Below are 20,412 nucleotides of genomic sequence, written 5' to 3' on the forward strand. Positions count from 1 at the left end.
CACCAAAAAACCCCAACAACAACAGTTTTGTTCACTGCTGTGTGTCTGTCCTAAAACAGTGAATACATAATAAACATTCATTTATGAATGAATACACAGAGGGAGAGGGAAGCAGAACTAAAGGGTTCTGATCAAAGGTCATAGCACATGGGAAGAACTTATGTCAGCAGTGGCCTCGAGGAGGCATGAGGTCCTGCTAAAAAACTCTCCTCTCAACAGTCCTGACCCCTAGAGATTGTTCCCCACATCTGCCCACTCACCACACTCTCTGGGGACCGGAGCTGGCCTGACAGGGCCGGGCTGCTATTGTAACCAGAAGTGACAACAGAGGAGAGGCTTCCATTGGAGCTGGTGCATAGAGAGCTGGAGTTGGCCAAGGTGTGTAGTCTTTCCTCTTCCTGAGAAGAACAGATCATCATCATCTAGCTCCTGATGCACCCTCACTACCCACATTTCCTTTCCCAAACCATCTCTTCCACAGCTCCCATTACTTACCCCCCAATGCCTCCCACCATGGCCTCTCACTTCCATACTTCCCCACCCTGACTATATATCACCTGGAGATAGGAGCCCAGTCTGATGAGGATGTCAAGAAAGTGAGCCCAAATTATCAAGAAAATAGTAATAATAAATGTTGGTAAGAATGTGAGGGAAAAGGTACCCTCATAAATTGTGGGTGGGGGGCTGGGGATGTGGCTCAAGCGGTAGCGCGCTCGCCTGGCATGCGTGCGGCCCGGGTTCGATCCTTAGCACCACATACAAAGATGTTGTGTCCGCCGAAAACTAAAAAATAAATATTAAAATTCTTTCTCTCTCTTTAAAAAAATTTTAAAAATATTAAAAATAAACAAATAAATTGTGGGTGGGACTGCAAATTGGTGCAACCATTCTGGAAAACAGCATGGAGATTCCTCAAAAAACTAGGAATGAAACCACCATTTGACCCAGTTATCCCACTCCTTGGTATATATCAACATACTACAGTGACGCAACCACATCAATTCACAATAGCTTAGCTATGGAGTCAACCTAAGTGCCCTTCTACAAATGAATTAATAAACAAAATGTGGTATATATACATAATGGAATATTACTCAGCCATTAAGAAGAATGACTTTATCACATTTGCTGGTAAATGGATGGATCTGAAGACTACCATGCTAAGTAAAATTAGCTATTCCCAAAAACCAAAGGTCAAATGTTTTTCTGATAGTGGAAGCTAACCCACAATATGGGTCGATTAAAAAAAAAAAAGAATTGAAGTTCAGTGGAGTAGACAAAGGGGAATGAAGAGAAGGGAGGAGAGATGGGAAAAGAAAAGACAGTGGAATGAATCTGACATAACTTTTCTATGCACATATATGAATCTCACCATCATATACACCCACAAGAATTAAATTTTTAAAAAATTGGGTAAACAGCAGAAAGATCAGTAGAGTAGAGGGAAGGGAACAGGAAGTGGGGGAGGAAAGGGGAAGCAGAAGTACTGGGGCCTGAATTAGAACAAGATATATTCCATGCTTGTATAATTATGTCAAAATGGATGCTTGTGTCATGTATAACTAAAAAAAACAATTGAAAAAAAGAGTGAGCCCAGCTTTGGTGCCCTTGGTGCCAGCTCTTCTCTAAGTATTATATCCTCAGACTCAGACTACCACAGTGAAGGCTACCCCAGTTTCCAGGTCTGCCCCAGTCAATCCTGAAGTCACCCCATTCCTCACCCTCAGCAGATGGGAGATGATCTGCTCACGGATTCTCAACTTCTCTTGTTCAGTTTGCTCCCTCAATCTGTCCCGTGCCTTGGCAATTTCCGTCTTGGCCTCCTCACGGGCCTGCTGATAGTTGCGCAGCATCAGATCAATGTCAGAGGGTGAGGGAGCAGACCTTGATGCTGACTCAGGGCTCCTGTAGAAGATCACAGGATGGAAAGGTATCTTCTTACATGACAGTCCTGGCCAGCCCACCCAAGTCTAGCTCAATGCCATGTTCTTGAAGATCCCCTCCTCCCTTTGCCCACAGGGTCATGAAGTTTGATTTTTACAACCTTTTACCACATTCACTTCCATTTGACCACAGGCATGCAGGGCCCTCCCGGATGTTAAAACTCCAGCCCCCGCTCCCCATGATCCCCTCTACCACACAGAGCCTGCTCCCTGCAGGGTTCTGGGACTATCTTCACCTGGTGATCTCTACAACATCCTTCCTCAGTTGTTGCAGGTATTCTCGGCGCCTGCTGGGCAAGTCAAAGTTCTGGGTCAGGAGATCCCTGCTGGGTAGGAGGCTCAGTTTTTTGGGGGGGCTTCTTGTCCTGCGGAAGTTCTGAAGTTGCTCAGTCCGCTCTCTCCTGAGGGTCTCGATGGCTTTTTTTTGCCTGCAACAAAATGGAATTGAGTCACTGAAACTGTACCTGAGTGTCCTTCCCCCAAGCTCTCTCTGACCCTCTCTGGAATATTCCCAAATGAGCAAGGACAGAGGGAAAAGTTCAGCCATTAGCTTTCTCAGGTTCTTTTACCTCAACCCACCCTTGCCCTTCAGGCTGGGACCCTTACCTAGCATAGAGCTCCTCCCAGGTGGACATCATACGTTCTTCAGGAACAAGTGTCTCCCCTGTTCCGCTCTGCAGCACCTGAAGCAGTGCATCTGCCTCCCCAAAGCCATGGTGCAGTTTTGCTTCTGTGAGTTCCAGGCTGAGTGACGGCTTCTGGGCTCCAACTTGTAGGGGAATCTGCCCCCTCTGGGACCACTCAGGATCCTGGCTCTGGTCATCAGGAGGTTGTGGGGGCTTCTGAATCTGCTCCCCAGGGCTGAGATCAGTGATGGCCCCCAGTTCCTTGCTTATACTCAATTCCCCAAAAGAGTCATTCTGAACCCCATCCCAGTTACTAAGTTTGTTATGTACCAGGAGGTCCCTCAGGCTGCAACGCTGGGGGGCAATGCATGCCTGGGTTCTGGGGCATGGCATCCCCTCAGGTTGGCAAGCCTGAGGTTGGTCCACATTAGAACCTTGAAGGCTTGCAGTATCAGTCAACTCAGAGACAGGATGAGGGCTGAAGTGCTGGAGGCTTCTCCTTGAAGAGGCGAGGTTCAGAGTAGGCTGTGGCTCCACCGGAAGTATTGAATTCTCCCCTTCATTTTCTGGATTGCTCTGCCACGGACTTGGCCCCCTAGTGCTCAGCAAGCTATGCTCTGGGGAAGCCACCTCTTCAGGCACAAAGCTATTGGCCAGCCTCTGGCTCTTGTCCCATGGTGGTAGAGGTGGCAGTCTACTTTGGACCTCAGTGGTGGCCCTGGGCTGCAGCTGCTGAGGGGGCTTCCCTAAGAGGCTAACTTGGAGTCTGGGACTCTGCTGTGTGGTGCAAGGGGAGTTTGACTCAAGGAACAAGCTCTCATTACTCCTTAAGGAACTTGTGCCTTCTCTACCCAGAGTCTCAACTCTCTGGGAGCCACCTAACTTATCAGCAGTTTGAGAATAATTATCCATTGGAGGTCTTGGAGCACCAAAGACAAGGTCTGGGCTGGAGTCCAGCTTCTGGTGGCTTTCAAGAGCATAATCAGAGGGAGCAGAAAGAATCAGAGCACCTGAGAGCAGACCTGACTCTTGTGTGCTAGCACTAAATGTGAGGATTGGAGAAGAGGCCCTGTCCACCATCAAGGCACTCCCAGGGCTCAGCTTCTCCTGGACCTCAGATTCCTGGTTGGACCCCCCTGAAGTACTGGGGAAGAGGCCAGGGGTAAGACAGATGCTGCAGTTGGGGCTATTGACAACCATGCAAGAAGATTCCTCTGGCTGGGAACTGGGAGGCAAGGAAGCATTGGGAGATGCTGGTGGGCTTATAGAAGGGAGGTTGGACAGTACCTCCCTTTTGTGGGATAACGGTATTAGAGGGCTTTGCAGCCTATGGTGGGTGCTTTCCTCATGAAGATCTGGGGGTGCTGCCATTTTCCATGATGTTTCCTCTGCCTCTGTACTCTGATGTGTCCCTGGGATATTTCCCTTCTGTTGAGACATGGTTGAAATATCTGAGCCCAGAACTTCAAGGATCACACTGACTTCCTGAGATTTGGCTTCAGAGGTTTGGAGGTCCAGAGGGGATAAGGCCAGGTCAGTCTGGATTTCCTCATCCACAGTGGTCTGAGTAGTACCATCCATCATAAGGGCTTGTGGGGCCTCATCTGGTGTGTTTCTTCTGGTGCTCTGTTCTTTTTTGCCCACACTTGGCTGAGAGAGACTCCCAAGTAGCTCTGAGGTATTGTGCAGGAGTTGTGAGAGGTGGAGAGATAGGTTGTGCATGCTGGTCCAGGAGGTCAGGTCAGAGGCTGACCCTGTACTGGCATCAGGCTGAGCAGAGGAGATATTGGCACAGCTCCAGGGGAGCCTGCAGCCCAGAGTCTGTGTGCCTTGCTCAAAGGTATTCGTTCTGGTCAGTCCCACAGGACAGTCTGCCTCCGGTGGATACAGCAACACAATCTCATCAAGTAGACCTGCAGAACTTCCTTCAGCTGAAGGAAGGGTGTGCTCACTCCTCAGACAGCCTGCTTCATCAATGGTGCCCTTGAGCTGGGTTTTCTTGTCAGAACCCAAAATGGGGGCTAGTCCTTCATGGCCTGTAAGAATGTGGGAGTCCCTCAAAGGAAACAAGGAACTGCATACTTCCCAGGCCTCATTTGAACCTTGGATATTATCAGTGCTGCTGTGTGTGCTTGACAAGTCCTGGGTTTTGGCAAAAGTACTGAGGTGAGAGTGGAAGGGGGAGCTCTGTTCTCCTAAGTCACTGTCCATGCTGGAGCACCTGGCCACATTTGATGGTATCAGGCCATGGGGTTTCTGGGTGCAGGAGACATCGACTGCACTACCAAACACATATTGTTTCCAACCAATGTGTACAGGTTCCTCTGGACACCAGGGTAGAAAGTAGGGATTGATATCACTGGAACCAAAGTGCAACATTTCTTTGTCCATCTGAGAGTACCAATTCTCTGGCCTAATCTGGATACCCAGTTTCTCTGGCTTTCCTTGTTGGGCCTGTTCCAAAGAACTAGACATCCAGCCGGTCATTAAATCAGGGGTTGGCATGCATGAGCGTTTGGAAGACGTTGGGTAGGGAGGGGTGGCAGGTTTTGGGGGTCTGTGATCAGCATGGCCATTGTCCAAGTTAGATGAAACTTTCTGACTACAAACCTCAGCCTTTGTAGACATTCTTGACACCTGATTTTCCAAGGAATAGGTCTTGAGATGTGGGTCCCACAATATATTAGGCCCTGATGTGTCTTCATCTATAGGGGAAGGAGGCTCCACACTCAAGTTCAGCTCCTGAAGAGATCGAGATGAGCTGACCACAGAGAACTGGGGTCTGGGATAGGACTTGGAGTGTTTGGGGCCAGAGAAAACTGCAATTACAGGAAGTGAGCACTTACGGTGGGGAGCTAGCTGCTCCTTATCAAAGCATTGCTGGCCAGGCCTCGGGACAGCAGACTGTGGAACTTTACTTTGCTCCAGAGGAGCAAAAGCTAGGTCTTCAAAGGCTGATAAGGAAGTCTGGGATTCAGGAGTCTTGGGGACAGACATCTCCTCTCTCCTAGCACTGCTAGTGTGACAGCTGTCCAAATCACCTTCATTAGAGGGTGGGGAATTCCTGACCTGGATAGGGTCTTCACTACCTCCTAAAGCCTGATCTTTCTGCTGCTCTTCCTCCTCCCAAAGACTGTCAATCTGAGGAGAGCAGATAGGTTTTAACCTTGTTACAAGTTTGGCAGGAGGATTCGAGCAGTTGTGATCCCTGGACTCGGCGGAAGACTGTAGCTTTTCTGAAAGGCATCTGATGGTTTTTCTTAAACATTTGAGTTGTGGCTCTACAACCACCAGCTCACTTTCAACTGAGCTCTCATTTAAATTTAGGGTGTGTGGTCTGTGAGTTGTTGCAAGTGGTTCTGGCTTCATTTGAGACGCCTGCACATTGTGGCCACATACAGAGCTATCTTTCAGATTCCTCAGTGGCTCAGAGTACATGGCTGCTGGGAAAGAGACAACCTCAACTTCTGGGCTAGCTTTTTCAGCAAGCTTTTCTTCTTGATTCCCTATGGACCTTGAACTTCCTTCAGCAGCTGAGTGGATGAGGGAACTTGTCCTTATATCAGGGGTAGAAAGGGAGCTGGAACTTTGAGCTAAAGATAGAACAGATGTTCTAGTAGAGGGCTCAAAACTGGGGCTGTCTATTGGCCCAAGTTCCATATGAAAGCCTTTGGGCTCAAGGCCATGTGCCAAGAGCACATGGGATTCTTTGGAAGAACTCTCTCCTATCTGATGCATTTCACAGACCCTAGAAGCTACTCTGAAGGGTGGATGGATAGGATGTAGGGCAGCCTTGGGAATTCCTTTCTCCAGGTCACCATCTCTATAAACCAATGAAATGGAACAATGGGAGGGAGAGGCATGAGTAGCAATGGGTTGAGAATTGCAGAGTTGTTGGCAAGGAACAGTTCTGCTCTCTTCTTCCTCTCTAGATGAACTGAGAGTCCTACTGTTTTCAGTGTTCCCTGAGAAGACAAGGGGATCTCTGGTTTCCTCTGGGCATCTGCAAGGTCTTTGATCTTGCAATGGGGTTGACCTGGGATTTATGCTGCCAAACCTACGGGTTTCGGCCAGCCCAGACCCAACATTCCCCTTCCACTTCTCAGGCTGCTGTGTGGGAGCTTCCAGTTCAATGCTTCTCAGGCCTCCAGGCAGAACAGCATGTAGTTTTGGACTTGCTTTCCCTTCTTCTGAGCCATTGGAAACCTTGGGGCATTGGACATAGTCTTGCTTAGGCCCTAAGCAGCTTAAAGAATTCTGAACATTACAGATCACAGATTGACTTTCAAAATGAGCTGCTTTTTTTTCCTGTGCACTCACAGAGAAGTTATCCAAGCCTCCTTCATATGTGGTGCCTTGAGTTTTAAGTTCCTGCTCTGGGCTGTTGTCCTGAATGCCAGAAGACATGTCCTCTGCAGTCTCCCCTGCAGCTGACTGACTTTGTTCATGCAGAATCAACCCAGGATCATCACAAGGGGCCTGAGAAGAAAAGACAGACACGGCTTTTTCTGATCCCACTCTTCTGTCTCCCTCTACAGCTGGTGAAAAAAGCCCACTGAAGGCCAAAGGATCAGCATAGGAAGGTGTTCTGGGTGCTTCTTTCTTTTTCTCTGTGATTTCAGGAGAACCAGGGTGACATATAAACTGTTCACTTGCTCCAAGGACATGTCTCAGTTCTCTAGTACAATGCCCTTTGTCTAAAGCAGGGGCAACATGAGAGGAAGTCTGTGAAGGATGCTGTGGCCCTCTGTTAGTTTCAGTGTTGGGCAGATGTGGAAAGCTGTTTTCACAGAGGGGTATGGCTTGGGATTTCCCTTCATCAGTCAACAGATGTCTTGGTGTAGCAGACAGAGATGCTACATGCAATGTCTGTGCTTCACCCTCATTCCTGATCCCACCCGACACTAACTGGTCCATTTGCTTACACTGTCTGCCAGTGGCCCCTGAAGAACATTCAGGTTCTAGTGAAGTTTCATAGCAAGGAAGGACTGTCCCCCCAGCCACAAAGTCATTAAGTTGCTTTCTCTGGGCCTTTGCCTGTCTGACCTCCTCCAAGATAGCCAGGCACATGGATATAGGGACAGAATGCTCTGACTGCCTGGGCTCTGGATCAGCCACCCTAGGCAGGGAAACAGGTGCTAAACAAGCCCCACTGGTAGGGAAGCCTGGGTCCTCAGACTCCTTCTCTGCCTTTTGCCTTGCCCCTTTGCCTTGGTCACTGTTCTCTTCTAAGGAGAAGCTGACCCTCTTTTCAAACTGCCTAGAGATACTGTTCAAGGAACTGGCTCGTATTTCTTTTTGGATAGCTGCCTCAACTTCAGAACCAAAACCTTCCTGAGTACTCAATCCCATCAAAGTGATTCTGAGTTCCCCTTGTTGGTGTTGGGGGCTGGTGCTTGCTGTTATCCTGTCCTCTGTCCCTGGGGGAGTGTTCTCTGGTGCACTAGACTGACCATGAGATCCCATGGCTCTATGTATCACAGATCCACACCAAGCAGAGTGTTCCATGGCAGAGCCCCCTCTATCATTTCCCTGAGGGCTGTGGCTTCTGGTCTCTCCACTCTGGTTCTGATAATCAATTTCAGTTATCAAGGGACTGTTATGAATTTTCAATACTGTAGGATTCAGCACATACTCAAATGAAGAGATGCCTTCTTCGGTAACAAAGGAATGAATATAACTTCTTGGCAGTCTTGGAGAATGCAAGGGCAAGGTATTGCTCAGATCTTGGTGAGAAGGAGCTGTAGAGAAATCTGTTTGGCTCAGTAATGGGAAGATAGTCTCCTGGTTGAAAAATGTGCCCATAGGGTGCTGGCTTGAACTAGGATGTTTCTGAGTTGATAACACCATATTATTTTCATCTTGTAGGCTCCCTTCCTTTTGCATGGCCATTTCTTCAATTTTACCTTGAGATTTTGGTCTGTCTGGCTTGGAACTACTTTGGTGTCTGGCAATTTGGCTTTCCAAACACCCTTTCATAGTCTCCAGTTCTTCAAGATTTCCTAAGTTCCAAGGTTGCTCTTTGGGGTTTGCTGATGCATCTACCAGCTCATCACCCTTTTCAAACCTTTCTGGCCTGGGCTGCAAGGACAGCGCTCTAGTCAATGTTTTCATTCTCCTTGGGTGAAGAGAAGTATTGGTGGACTCTCTGTGAGTTGAGTCTTTTCCTAAAGAATCACATGTATTCCTAGCAGGTCTGTCTAATCCAGCTAGGTAGGTGTGCTCTCTTACAGACTGACTCTCTTTTACACATTCCCTTGAACTGAAGGGACTCAGGGTGATTCTCTGTGCCTGAGGATCATCCACAGTAGGACTATTTACCTCCATTTCCCTAGTTTCATTATCATTAAAAATAATTCCATCTGCCTGTCTTGGAGAAGATGGCTGATCTTTGAAGGACAAATTGTTTCCAGAGCTGCCTGGCCTCAGAACATGGTCATCACTCTCCTGGTCTCTTTGGTCCTGGAACACAAACTCCTTACTGATACCTGGTGTGGAGGAAGCATGAAGCTGCTTGGATTCAATTTCTAAGATGTCATTTTCTAGCTGCATCACACTTCTAATTAGCCTAGCCATTTCATCAGCATTACTAATTCTTTCATTTTTTTTCTTTCCCAAAGGTTCTTCTTTGTAGTTTGATATTTCTTGTGACTCTCCTGGGCCCTTGCATTCACTGGGCTTTCTTTCTTGAGCATATGTAACTGATTGAAATCTTTCATAGGTAGACTCTATCCCTGGAAGCTTAAACTCTTCTGGGATGTTTTTGGGGTGAAAAGCTTTTCCAAGAAGTCCAATTTCATTCCTCCCTTCCCACTTATGGGTTAGGCTCTCATCCTGGGCCATGAGGATATGGCTGCTTACTCTATGATGCACTGATCTGAACTTTGAAGAAACAGTAGTTTCCCCTGCCACATCCTTTTCAAGGTCTACACTGGTTGTTTTACAGATGAAATCAGACCTGGCTCCAGAAGGAATCTGTCTGTTTATATCACAGACCTGAATCTGTTGCAGGACTGCATTCTGATTCTGCTCGTCTTCCCCACCTGTTTCAGATCCACCAACAAAAAAGAAAGGTTTTCCAGACACAGAACTACCTGAAGAAACACTGCAATGAGACTGCACAGTGGCCTTTTTTCCCTCCTTCAGAGCTGGAAGATTGTGCTTTTTACTTAAAATTCCAATTTGATTTTTAGATTCATATACTTTTGTGCTGGTAGAAGGGAGAAAATGTCTGTTCTGAGTAACAAAAACATAAACTGAATTATGACTTTCTTCTTTAATATTTCCAGCACATTTCCCTAACTCTCCAATAGCTTCCCTAGTTTTCAGATCAACTGGCATCTCTGCTGTGACCTGCTGAGATGGGGCAACCTTGGAATTTTGAAATATCACTGGTAAATCATTCTTCAAACAAGCTTCCTGAAGGTCTTGGTGGTTGTAACCAAAGCCCCAGGCTTCCCTGGGGGGTGGCGAAGGCACATGTACTTCTCTGTAAGCTGGAATCTCTAAGGCAGTTTCTGTCAGGGCATCCCTGCTTTTGGTTATGTAGAATGTTTCCAAGGGAGGTGGCTGCAGGGAAGATGGGAAAGGATTCCAGGGAGCTGAGTGGAGGTACAGCTCTGGACCTGATGGAAAGGCAAAGGAAACATTTGTATATCTTTCAACTACTTCCTTAGAGCTCTTTTGGCAATCTACTTTCTCTTTCTGTAGGTGGTGGTGGCTGTTTTGACTTAATTGCTCTGGATGAACTGTACTATTGTTTCTGAGAGGAGCCTGACCTTGGGGCCAATGGTCTGTTTTGGTGGATACAGTGATGTTATTGTGATAAGCATTATTCTGGAGGAAATACTCTTCAGAGGAAGTTATCAGTCCAGGTTTTCTACTGTTAAAGCACTCTTTCAAGTTATTCTGTTTAATTTCACATGTTTTTTTCATAGAATTTTGTATCTTTTTCTCTGATCCGGAAGCCAATGATTCTAAGTCTGCTGAATAAGCTCCATTACAACTCACTTCTTTCTCACTAGTGCTAAGGAAATCTGAAGCAATTTCTAATTTGGCTCTCAAACTGTCCTGGTTTTTTTCTGCTCTCAAATGCTTGATTTTGGATAGATGGATTGGAAAGTTGTTGAAATCTGAACTGGTGGATAACCCAGAACCAATTGACAATCGAGTATCTTTTCCTTTTCCAGAAGCTTCAGCCAGGGAAGTAGAGTCTTCCTCAGGGCAGGGGAAAGCTAGCCTGGGCTTTCCTACAGCCTCCAAAACAGGATGAGAGAGTTCAAGAAGGTACTTCTGCTGAAGTGCAGCCCAGTCCCTTTCATGGGTACTGCCTACATAAATGAACGAGGCGGCAGAGGGAGCCAGCACAGTTGGCACACTAGAATCATGGGAAACTTCAGAGCTGCCTTGTTGCGTTGTATCAGTAATACTTATGCCCTGAAAGCTGCCATCAGCTTCTGGCTGAAGAAAACTTTGAGCTTCCCAAAGTGACAACTTAGATGTATCAGAAGTAGAGGTTGGGTACACATCTCTTGCATTGCAAGGCAGCTCAGTACTGCCTTGGGGAAATTTTGAGCTACATTGGAGGACTGTTTCTGTACCTAATGGCTTTAGTTTTCCAATATTTAGCCAGTATCCAGGCCTTTCCTCACCACAGGGCTGAACTTCCTGGACATCAGGACTTGGACATAAAGAACTGGGATTGATTTTAGAGTCACAGGAAAACCAGGAATCCATGGACACCAGAGGGCTCCCTCTTGACACCTGTATGCCTTGGAGAGAGTCAGTTGGTTCAGAGTAGCTTACCTCCACCTGTGACTCAGGCTGCTTGCAATGGAGCTGGAGCTCAGGATTGAGGTAAAATGAACTGTTCATTGGCAGGATGGCATTCAGCATAGCTCCTGTTCTGTGGTAGGTGGACCCATGTCTGCATGTTACCTCTTGGTCTACTATAGGCAGAATGGGATTCTGCAGGTGCCAGAACGTCTCTGTGGGTATCTCATCAGATGAATCAAGAAAAGTTACTCCCTGTTGATCTTCCCCTAGTTCTTTCTCAGCATTAATCAGACTATCCAAAGAAAAGCTCCTATGAGCAAATAGACCACAGTCTGAGGATGTGGTGAAGTCCTGTACGGAGGATCCAGCTCTGTTCCTTGGGTGGACATGGTCGTTGGTGGGAAGACTGGACTGGGGACTTTCTTTGGGGCTTTGGTACCCTTTCTCAGTCAATGAGTCCTCAGATATTTGGCTGTTGTCACTTTCGGAGTTCTCTGGCTCTGGGTGATCCCATTTTCCTCGAGGGTCCTCTGGTTTCAGTAGCTTCAACAATGAAGATTTGGCATAGACAAAGGAGAGAGAATCTACTGAGTAATTGCTATCTGTGTCAGATAAATCATTTTCTTTTTCTCTGGCACAATCTACTATTGGGCTGGAATCTGTAAGTGAAGTCATGGTGTCTGGATCGTCTACACTGCATTGTCTCTTTAAAGAACTGCTATTAGACAAATGAGACGACTTTTTGGCAATGTCTCTGATCCTAGCTGCTGGCACTCTCTGATGTTGTTGTAATGCCCTGTTTGGAGGTGGTTTGGATTCTGCCTGAAAAGTCTTGGCTATTTTTCCAAGCCTAGCTGCCTCCCTGAGTCCATGGGGATAGGAGAAACTGCAACTGGTTCCCTTAGCAGCCTCATGGATCCCAAGGTTCTCTTCTTTTTGCCACCCAGCTTGTGTACTGCTGCTAGAGTCCACTAGTCCCTTAGCCTTTCTGGTTTGGGAGGTAGGGGTGAGGATCTTTGGTCCTTCCCTTGGCTTTAGCTTGTTAGTTGACTGGCACAGACTTGTTAAGCCCCGAGATATCATCCAATAGGGCCATTTACCCACTCTCTTCGTTTCCTGAATGTCAACAGACTCACTGCTCACAGTGAGGCAGGTGTGTGGAGTTGAGGCTCCGTTCCTGGTCAAGGCTCCTCTAGCTGTATACAGCTGTGCCTGGCCTGGGGAATGGAGGCCATTTTTGCAGAGACACCTTATATTTGGAGGGTAAGCAGCAGTGTGGGGAAAATGATATTCTGATGGATTTTTCTCTGATATGTGATGAGTTGGGTCAGGCATAGGTGGTAACATAGTAGAGAGGTCCCAATTCAGAAAAACCCTGTGAAGACAAGGAAAGTCATCTCAGAAAAAGCTAGAGGTTCTCTACATCCTATTGACAGAAGGAATATGAAGTTCCACTTAGTTTGCTCTGAAAGTGTTAAAAATCAGATCCAATGTCACTGTGTCTTACAATCAGAGACATCAGGGTCAGAGAAAAACACAACAGGTACAAAAGAAAACTGTGGACTATAGTCCTGGCTCTCCCAGATGTACCATACTCTTACTCTGTTTCTCTTATAACAAAAATTAAACTGACTCTAAGCATGCCTTTAGGCAAGGTGAAGAAAAATGAACAATTAAAATGAATAGAATCAAATGGATAAATCTATAAAGTGGTACATTCTACAGAACCAACCCACATTCTTTAACCAATCAATGATGTGAGGAAATAAAAAACAAAAATAGTAAATAAAAGAAACTTTTATATATATCACATGTAGTATTAAATCCTATTTGGATCTTGATTTGAAAAAACAAGTACAAATAGATATTTTTGAGGCAACTTGAGAAATTTAAATGTGGCCTAGGTTAAAGATTTTATCAGGTAATTAATCTTAATTTTGGTAGGTATGATAATGACAGGGTGGTTATAAGAATACTCCATTATTTTAGAAGTGTATACTAAAGGATGTAGTGTTGAAGTGACATAATGTCTAAGAGTTGCTTTAGAATACTTCAAAAATCAGGAATGTGGGGAGATAAATTAACTGTGAGGAATCTTGATAACTGCTGGATGTGAGTAATATACAAACTATTTTCTCAACTTTATATATGTGTGAAAATTTTCAATGGTGAAAAGTTGAGAGAAAAAAGTCTACTTCTTACTCTGAGGATCAGAGAAGTGAGTTAATATAACAGACTTAATTGTGAGCCTCCTATGGGCAAGGTCCTGTGCTAGACCTTGAGGATATAAAGAGGAATAAGATACAGGCCCTGTTTAGAGGAGTCTGAGAGATAACTCATCCTTCCGCTTTATGGCATATAGGTAGTGAAGGAGAAGATAAACAAGGAAGATCCCAGTAAGAACCCATGAGGGGGGACTGGGTTTGTGGCTCAGGGGTAGAGCACTTGCCTAGCATCGGTTCGAAAGGATTTGATTCTCAGCACCACATATAAATTAATTAATTGATTAATTAAAAGATCCATCAACAACTAAAAAAAAAAGAACCTATGAGGGAGCCAGGTGCGGTGGCACACGTAATCCCAGAGGCTCAGGAGGCTGAGCAGAAGGATTGTGAGTTCAAAGCCAGTCTCAGCAAAAGCAAAGCAAGGTGCTAAGTGAGTGTTAACTCAGTGAGACGGTGTCTATAAATAAAATACAAAATAGGGTTGGGTATGTGGCTCAGTGGTCAAATGCCCCTGAATTCAATCCCCGGTACGCCCCCCCCCCCAAAAAAAAAGAACCTATGAGATGCTGAAGTTAGGGTTGTAGCTCAGTGGTAGAGCAATTGCCTAGCATGTGTGAGGCACTGGGTTCAATTCTCAGCATCACATATAAATAAAATAAAGGTCAACTGAGAACTAAAAAAATATTTTAAAAAAGAACCTCTGAGTCAGAAAGAGCTCACCAGGGAGTCAGGAAGCTCCCTCATGTGTATGGTGGTAGTTTTTTTGTTTTGTTTTATTTGACATAATGGGGATTGAACCTAGAGGTGTGCTACCATTGAACTACATCCCTAGTCTTTTACTTTATTTAGAGACAGAGTCATGCTAAGTTGCCTTAGTCTCCTGAGTAGCTGAAATTTCAGGCATGTGCCACTGTCTGACTTACGGAGCTCTCTTTTTTTTTTTTTTTTAAGAGAGAGTGAGAGAGGAGAGAGAGAGAGAGAATTTTTAATATTTATTTTTTAGTTCTCTGCGGACACAACATCTTTGTTGGTATGTGGTGCTGAGGATCGAACCCGGGCTGCACGCATGCCAGGCGAGCGCGCTACCGCTTGAGCCACATCCCCAGCCCCAAGGGAGCTCTCTTGATGTGACAGGTCAAGGGGGTAAGGGAGAGGGAGGCAGCATGTAGAAATAAAGAAGTCTGGTCTGAGGCAGGATGAGACTAAGGTGGTAGAAGGACATACAAGAAGTATGCATGGATAGTCAGGGTCTGAAGAGCAGATGAAAAATGAGTAATATCTCCTTACTCAGAAGATAACAGTAGTAAATAATGGTACTCTGAGAGGGAGAGAGTAGGTAGAAGCTTGACTCTCAAAAGATACAGAGAAAGAAGAGAAGCCAGAAGAGGAAAAAGTGATGAGGAAGAGAGGAATAAACAGATTTTTTTCCCATTTAATGACTGAGGAAACTGAGGCACTGGGGAATAAAGAACACTGCCTAGCTAAGGGCTTCCAGATGACAACCACTGGCTTGTACCTGTGCAGGTGGGGCAAGTGCTGGCTGTAGAGCCTTTGGAGGCTCAAAGAACTGCAACTTGTCCATTTGCTTCTATGTTGAGGCCCTGGGACAGTGGCATTAGAGTTGGGGGCCAAGCATGGGGATTTATGTCTGCTGTCATCCTGGATCCAGCACAATGCCCTGAGCTGCTCCAGTCTCTTCTGGGACTCCAGCAGCCTCTGCTTCCTGATGCTTCTGTCTAGCTGGAATAAGACCTTTTTACGCCAGATGTTCCCTTCTGCTGCCCGAAGAGCGTGTCTCTGCAGGAGCTGCAGCTGCACCAGTCTCTTCTGTTTTGGGACCAGTGGAGATGGTGGAGTATCAGGATGTGTCTGAAGCCAAGCATTAGGTGCCAAAGAGGCCTCAAGTGCTTTCCCTGTGCCACAGTCTTCTTGTTGCTGCTGTTCCTGTAAGCTGTACAGCCAGGATTCTTCTCTGAGCAGCCACTGCTGGTCTGGGAACCAAAAACAGCAGAAAGAAAGTCAGCGCATCGCTCCCTGCCTATGGCTGCCTGGGCTCAGACATATCCAACCAGGTTGGACCTGTGTAGAGTAAAAGTTCTGGCTAGAGTTACGTGGCAGAGCAAGGGCTACAGAGCCTCCTTACCACAGGGGAGGGAAACAAAGACCCCTAGGCCTCAGTACAGTAGTGGGCACACATTAGGGCAGGCAGAAAAGTTTGGACAAGTGTGACAATAAAAAAGAATGAGTAGGAGGCCTGTCATTCTGAGGAGCCATAAAGAAGTTAGCTTCCTTCTTGTTTTCAGCCCCCATGGAAGAGCCTCTAGTCTCTCAAAGCAGGGAGAAAATACCTAATACCAAAGAGTCCATCAAATCACCAAGAAAACAGAGACTGCAAAGAGCTATGGAAACATAACAATGGAAGAACTAGGTAAGGCAGAAACCTGAAATGGTGGGTACTTACTGTCTTTAGTTTCCTGGCTGATGTAAGCCTGGTTGAATGCCAGTTCCCTTTCAGCTGTAATCTGTCCTGCTAGGATTCGTTGCCTCAAAGCTTCCACACAGCACTGCTGTTGCTGAATCTGGGCTCTGTGGGATCTCTCTCCATCCCTCAGTGGCTGGTGATCCTCATCATACTGCTCTTCCAGTACTCTCCTGTGAAAAAAAGGGGTTCGGGTTACCCAAACAAAACAAGCTCAGGATAAAATGGTGGCAGTCTAAGTCGCTCTGAGAGAGCCTCTGAATTCAACAGGGTAGAGAGGGCTTTAGACTTCTGGTGGCTTGGGACAAACAGGCATGGTGTCACAGGCAGCTCATGATGTCACAGTGCAGGAGGAAGAACAGTCATTAGACTAGCATATTCTTAGAGTTGTGGGTTTAACAGAAACATATTCATTTGGGTTAAGGAAATCCTAAGGAAAGTAAACAGATTTTTTTTTAAGACAAAAAAATTCTAGCTATATGGAGAAGCTCTGTCCTAAAAAAAAAAAAAAGAAAAGAAAGAAAGAAAAGCAAAAAATAAAAAGGTGTCTGCTTAAAATCCCTGTGAAACTCTGAGTACTGCAGAAGCTCCAGATACACTAGGAGGGAATATCCAGGGATTACTACTATACTTCCATACCTGGAAACAGAACCCCACTGTGATCTGGTAATAAGTAGCCACTGATGCAGACATAAGATAATTTATAGGCAGCTATATCTCTGGGTGTGACAGGAGACCCAGAGGACAGCTGGTCTCCAGTAAGGGAAGTTCTTAGTAAAGAAACCCTAAAATAGGGTATGAATTTTAGACTGTACCATACCTCTCAGTATGGTACATACTAATGTATTTACTGGTGAAACATGTTATAGATTTGTTTAGCTCCAAGTGAGGGAAAGTGAGTGTGGATATTAATAAAATAAGATTAGCCATGAGTGGATACTTTGTGTTAAAATTTACCATAATAAACAATTTTCAAAGAATATTTTATTAGAGTCATGCTTTATTCTGCCCCACGTTCCTGCATGATTACTCTGAGAGAACTAGAGAATGGGAGAAAAATCTTTGCCATCTGCACCTCAAATAGAGCATTATTATCCAGGATATATAAACAACTGAAAAAACTTCACACACACACACACACACACACACACACACACACACACACACAATAATAACCTAATCAATAATGGGCAAAGAAACTGAACAGACACTTCATAGAAGAAGAAATATAAATGGTCAATATATGAAAAAATGTTCAACATCACCAGCAATGAGAGAAATGCAAATTGAAACTACACTGAGATTTCACCTCACTCCAGTCAAATGGCAAATATGAAGAATACAAGTAACAATAAATGTTGGCAAGGATGTGGGAGAAACGGTACACTCATATATTGCTGGTGAGACTGCAAATTGATGCAAGCACTCTGGAAAGTAATGCGGAGATTCCTCAGAAAACTTGGCATAGAACCACCATTTGACCTAGCTATCCCACACCTCAGCATATACACAAAAAACTTAAAATCAGCATACTACAGTGATGCAGCCATATCCCCAATGTTTTTTTCCTATCCATCAAAGTTTTATTGGATAAGGAAATTTTTTCATCTTATTTTTATTTATTTATTTTAGTTTGAATATCCATATATATTTTTACATATATATTCCTATGTGTTTATATACATTCTATACATATGAATATAATATAATGGCAACTAAATTCCTGATCATACATTTTAATATATATTCAGTTACATAATCATAAATTATAACTAATACAAATTGTAAACAACCATATCAAGAGAAAAATAGCTATATACAAATTTATATCACATCAATGTTTATAGCAGCTCAATTCACAACAGCTAAAATATAGAACCAGGGGGATAGTAGAGGATAGGAAAGGTAGCAGAATACAACAGTCACTAATATGGCAGTATGTAAAAATGTGGATGTGTAACCGATGTGATTCTGCAATCTGTATTTGGGGTAAAAATGGGAGTTCATAACCCACTTGATTCTAATGTATGAAATATGATATGTCAAGAGCTTTGTAATGTGGTGAACAACCAATAAAAAAAAATAAAATAAAATATAGAACCAATCTAGGTGCCCTTCAACAGATGAATGGATAAAGAAAATGTGAGGGCTGGGGATGTGGCTCAAGCGGTAGCTCGCTCGCCTGGCATGCGTGCGGCCTGGGTTCGATCCTCAGCACCACATACCAACAAAGATGTTGTGTCCACCGAGAACTAAAAAATAAATATTAAAAAAAAATTCTCTCTCTCTCTCACTCTCTCTTTAAAAAAAAAAGAAAATGTGAGATATATATATATATACACACACATACACACACACACACGCACACACGCACGCAAATGGATTCTTTTAAAAATACTTTTTATTTGTAGATAGACACAAAACCTTTATTTTATTTATTTATTTTTATATGGTACTGAGGATCAAACCCAGGGCCTCACATGTGCAAAGCAAGTGCTCTACCACTGACCTACAACTCCAGTCCTATACAATGGAATATTACTTAGCCATAAAGAATAAAACTATGGCATTTGCTGGTAAGCGGGTAGAACTGGAAACAATCATGCTAAGTGAAATTAGCCAAACCCCAAAAACCAAAGGCTAAATGGTTTCTCTGATATGTGGATGCTAACACACAGAAAAGGGAGGTGAGAAAGAATAGAAGTTCACTGTATTAGACAAAGGGAATGAAGGGAAGGGAGAGGGTGGGAGAGAATAGGAAACACAGTAGAAAGAATTGGACATAACTTTACTATGTTCATATATGAATAAATGACCAATGTAACTCCACATCATGTACAACCACAAGAATGGGAAGTTATTCTCCATGTATGTATAATGTATATAACTACATTCTACTGTCATGTATAACTAAAAAGAACAAATTTTTTTAAAAAATAAAATTTCTGGGCTGGAGTTGTGGCTCAGTGGTAGGGCACTTGCCTAGCACATGTGAGGCACAGAGTTCAATCCTTAGCACCACATAAAAAATAAGTAAATAAAGTTTAAAACAAAATAAAATTTCTCTGAAAGCAGACGGCTTCCAAGTTTTGCCTGGGTCATGCATGTTCTTCTTTTATATGAGGACTTCAAATGCTTTCTGAGGGTATTTCCACCTCATTCAGGATTCTACAGGAGCCAAGCGCATGAAGCTGGAAGCACTGGTGGGTGCCTAGAGTTCCAGCTACTCAGGAGACTGAGCAGGAGGCTCACTTGAAACTAGGAGTTCAAGATCAGCCTCAGCAACACAGCAAGACTCCTATCTCAGTCAACTAACTAATTAACTAAGAAATAAATAAATAAAAATAAAGAAGCCAAGTGCTTGGGTGCTCCAGGATGGGGATAGCAAGGGAGTTGTTAGGAAGAGTCAGATTCTTCCAGAAGCTAACAAAAAGCAAGAATTAGGTCTCCTTTACTCAGTTCTCAGCCCTCACTATACTCCCAAGTTGTCGTGTCAAAGGTTTGGAGAAGCTTATTTATTGGTTTGATACTGGAACCAGGTGTCAAGTAGTATGAGCATGATATTCTAAGGGATTCATCCTTTTTGCTATAGCTTGGATCTTGAATGTCCCTGCAAAGGTCCCCTTATTGAAAGCGTGGTCTACAACCCATCGTACCATTGGGAGGTAGTAGAACCTTCAAGAGGTGGGGCCAACTGCAAGAAAGTTAGAACATTGGAGGCATGCTCTTGAAGGGTGATATTAGGACTCTGGCTTCTCTCTCTTTTTTTCTCTCTCTTTGCTTTTTGGCCACTATGACATAAAGGCTTCTTCCATCACATGATCCTACCATGTTATATACTATGCTGCCACAAGTCTAAAAGCAACAGGACCAACCATGGACTGAAACTTCTAAAACTATTACCCAAACAAATCATTTTTTTGTTGTTGTTATTGATACTGGGGATTGAACCGAGGGGCACTTTACCACTGAGCTACATTCCTCAGTTCTTTTTATTTTGAAGTAGGGTCTTGCTAAGTTGCTTATCACCTAACTAAGTTGCTGAGGCTGGTCTTGAACTTGGTATCCTTTAGCCTTAGCCTCCGAAGTCACTGGAATTACAGGTGTATGCCAAACATAGCCCAATCTTTCCTTTATAAAGTTGATTGTCTTCAGGTATTTTGATTCAGTAACACAAAGCTAACATACCACATTATGTAACAGAATGAAGTCACAGATAGTATTAAAACAGAGGTCCACAAACTATAGTCTGTAAGTCCTATTTGGTTTCTAGTCTGTTTTTTGTAAATAAAATTTTACTTGAATATAGCCATGCCCATTTGTGTTTGCATTGTCCAAGCTAGGCTGCTTTCTTGTCACATTGG

The 20,412-nt window shown here is 44.4% G+C and overlaps 1 protein-coding gene across 14 annotated transcripts in view; it reads right to left on the minus strand.

Annotated features, from left to right (window-relative positions):
• STARD9 (StAR related lipid transfer domain containing 9) overlaps positions 1-20,412 on the minus strand; it is a 168,849-nt gene that overhangs the window by 22,823 nt on the left and 125,614 nt on the right. For all 14 annotated transcript variants that reach the window (XR_014021416.1, XR_014021417.1, XM_081289596.1 and 11 more), the window contains 6 exons: positions 16,031-16,221; positions 15,086-15,560; positions 2,550-12,719; positions 2,180-2,371; positions 1,722-1,905; positions 261-398 (listed from right to left, as the gene is read on the minus strand). Coding sequence is in view for 12 of the 14 variants with exons in the window: in XM_081289596.1 (XP_081145722.1) it covers positions 261-398; positions 1,722-1,905; positions 2,180-2,371; positions 2,550-12,719; positions 15,086-15,560; positions 16,031-16,221 (11,350 nt within the window). In the remaining 2 variants the exon portion in view is untranslated. The remainder of the gene's footprint in view (positions 1-260; positions 399-1,721; positions 1,906-2,179; positions 2,372-2,549; positions 12,720-15,085; positions 15,561-16,030; positions 16,222-20,412) is intronic.

Source organism: Spermophilus citellus (assembly GCF_964194105.1).
Source record: "Spermophilus citellus genome assembly, chromosome: 4".
Taxonomy (NCBI): domain Eukaryota; kingdom Metazoa; phylum Chordata; class Mammalia; order Rodentia; family Sciuridae; genus Spermophilus; species Spermophilus citellus.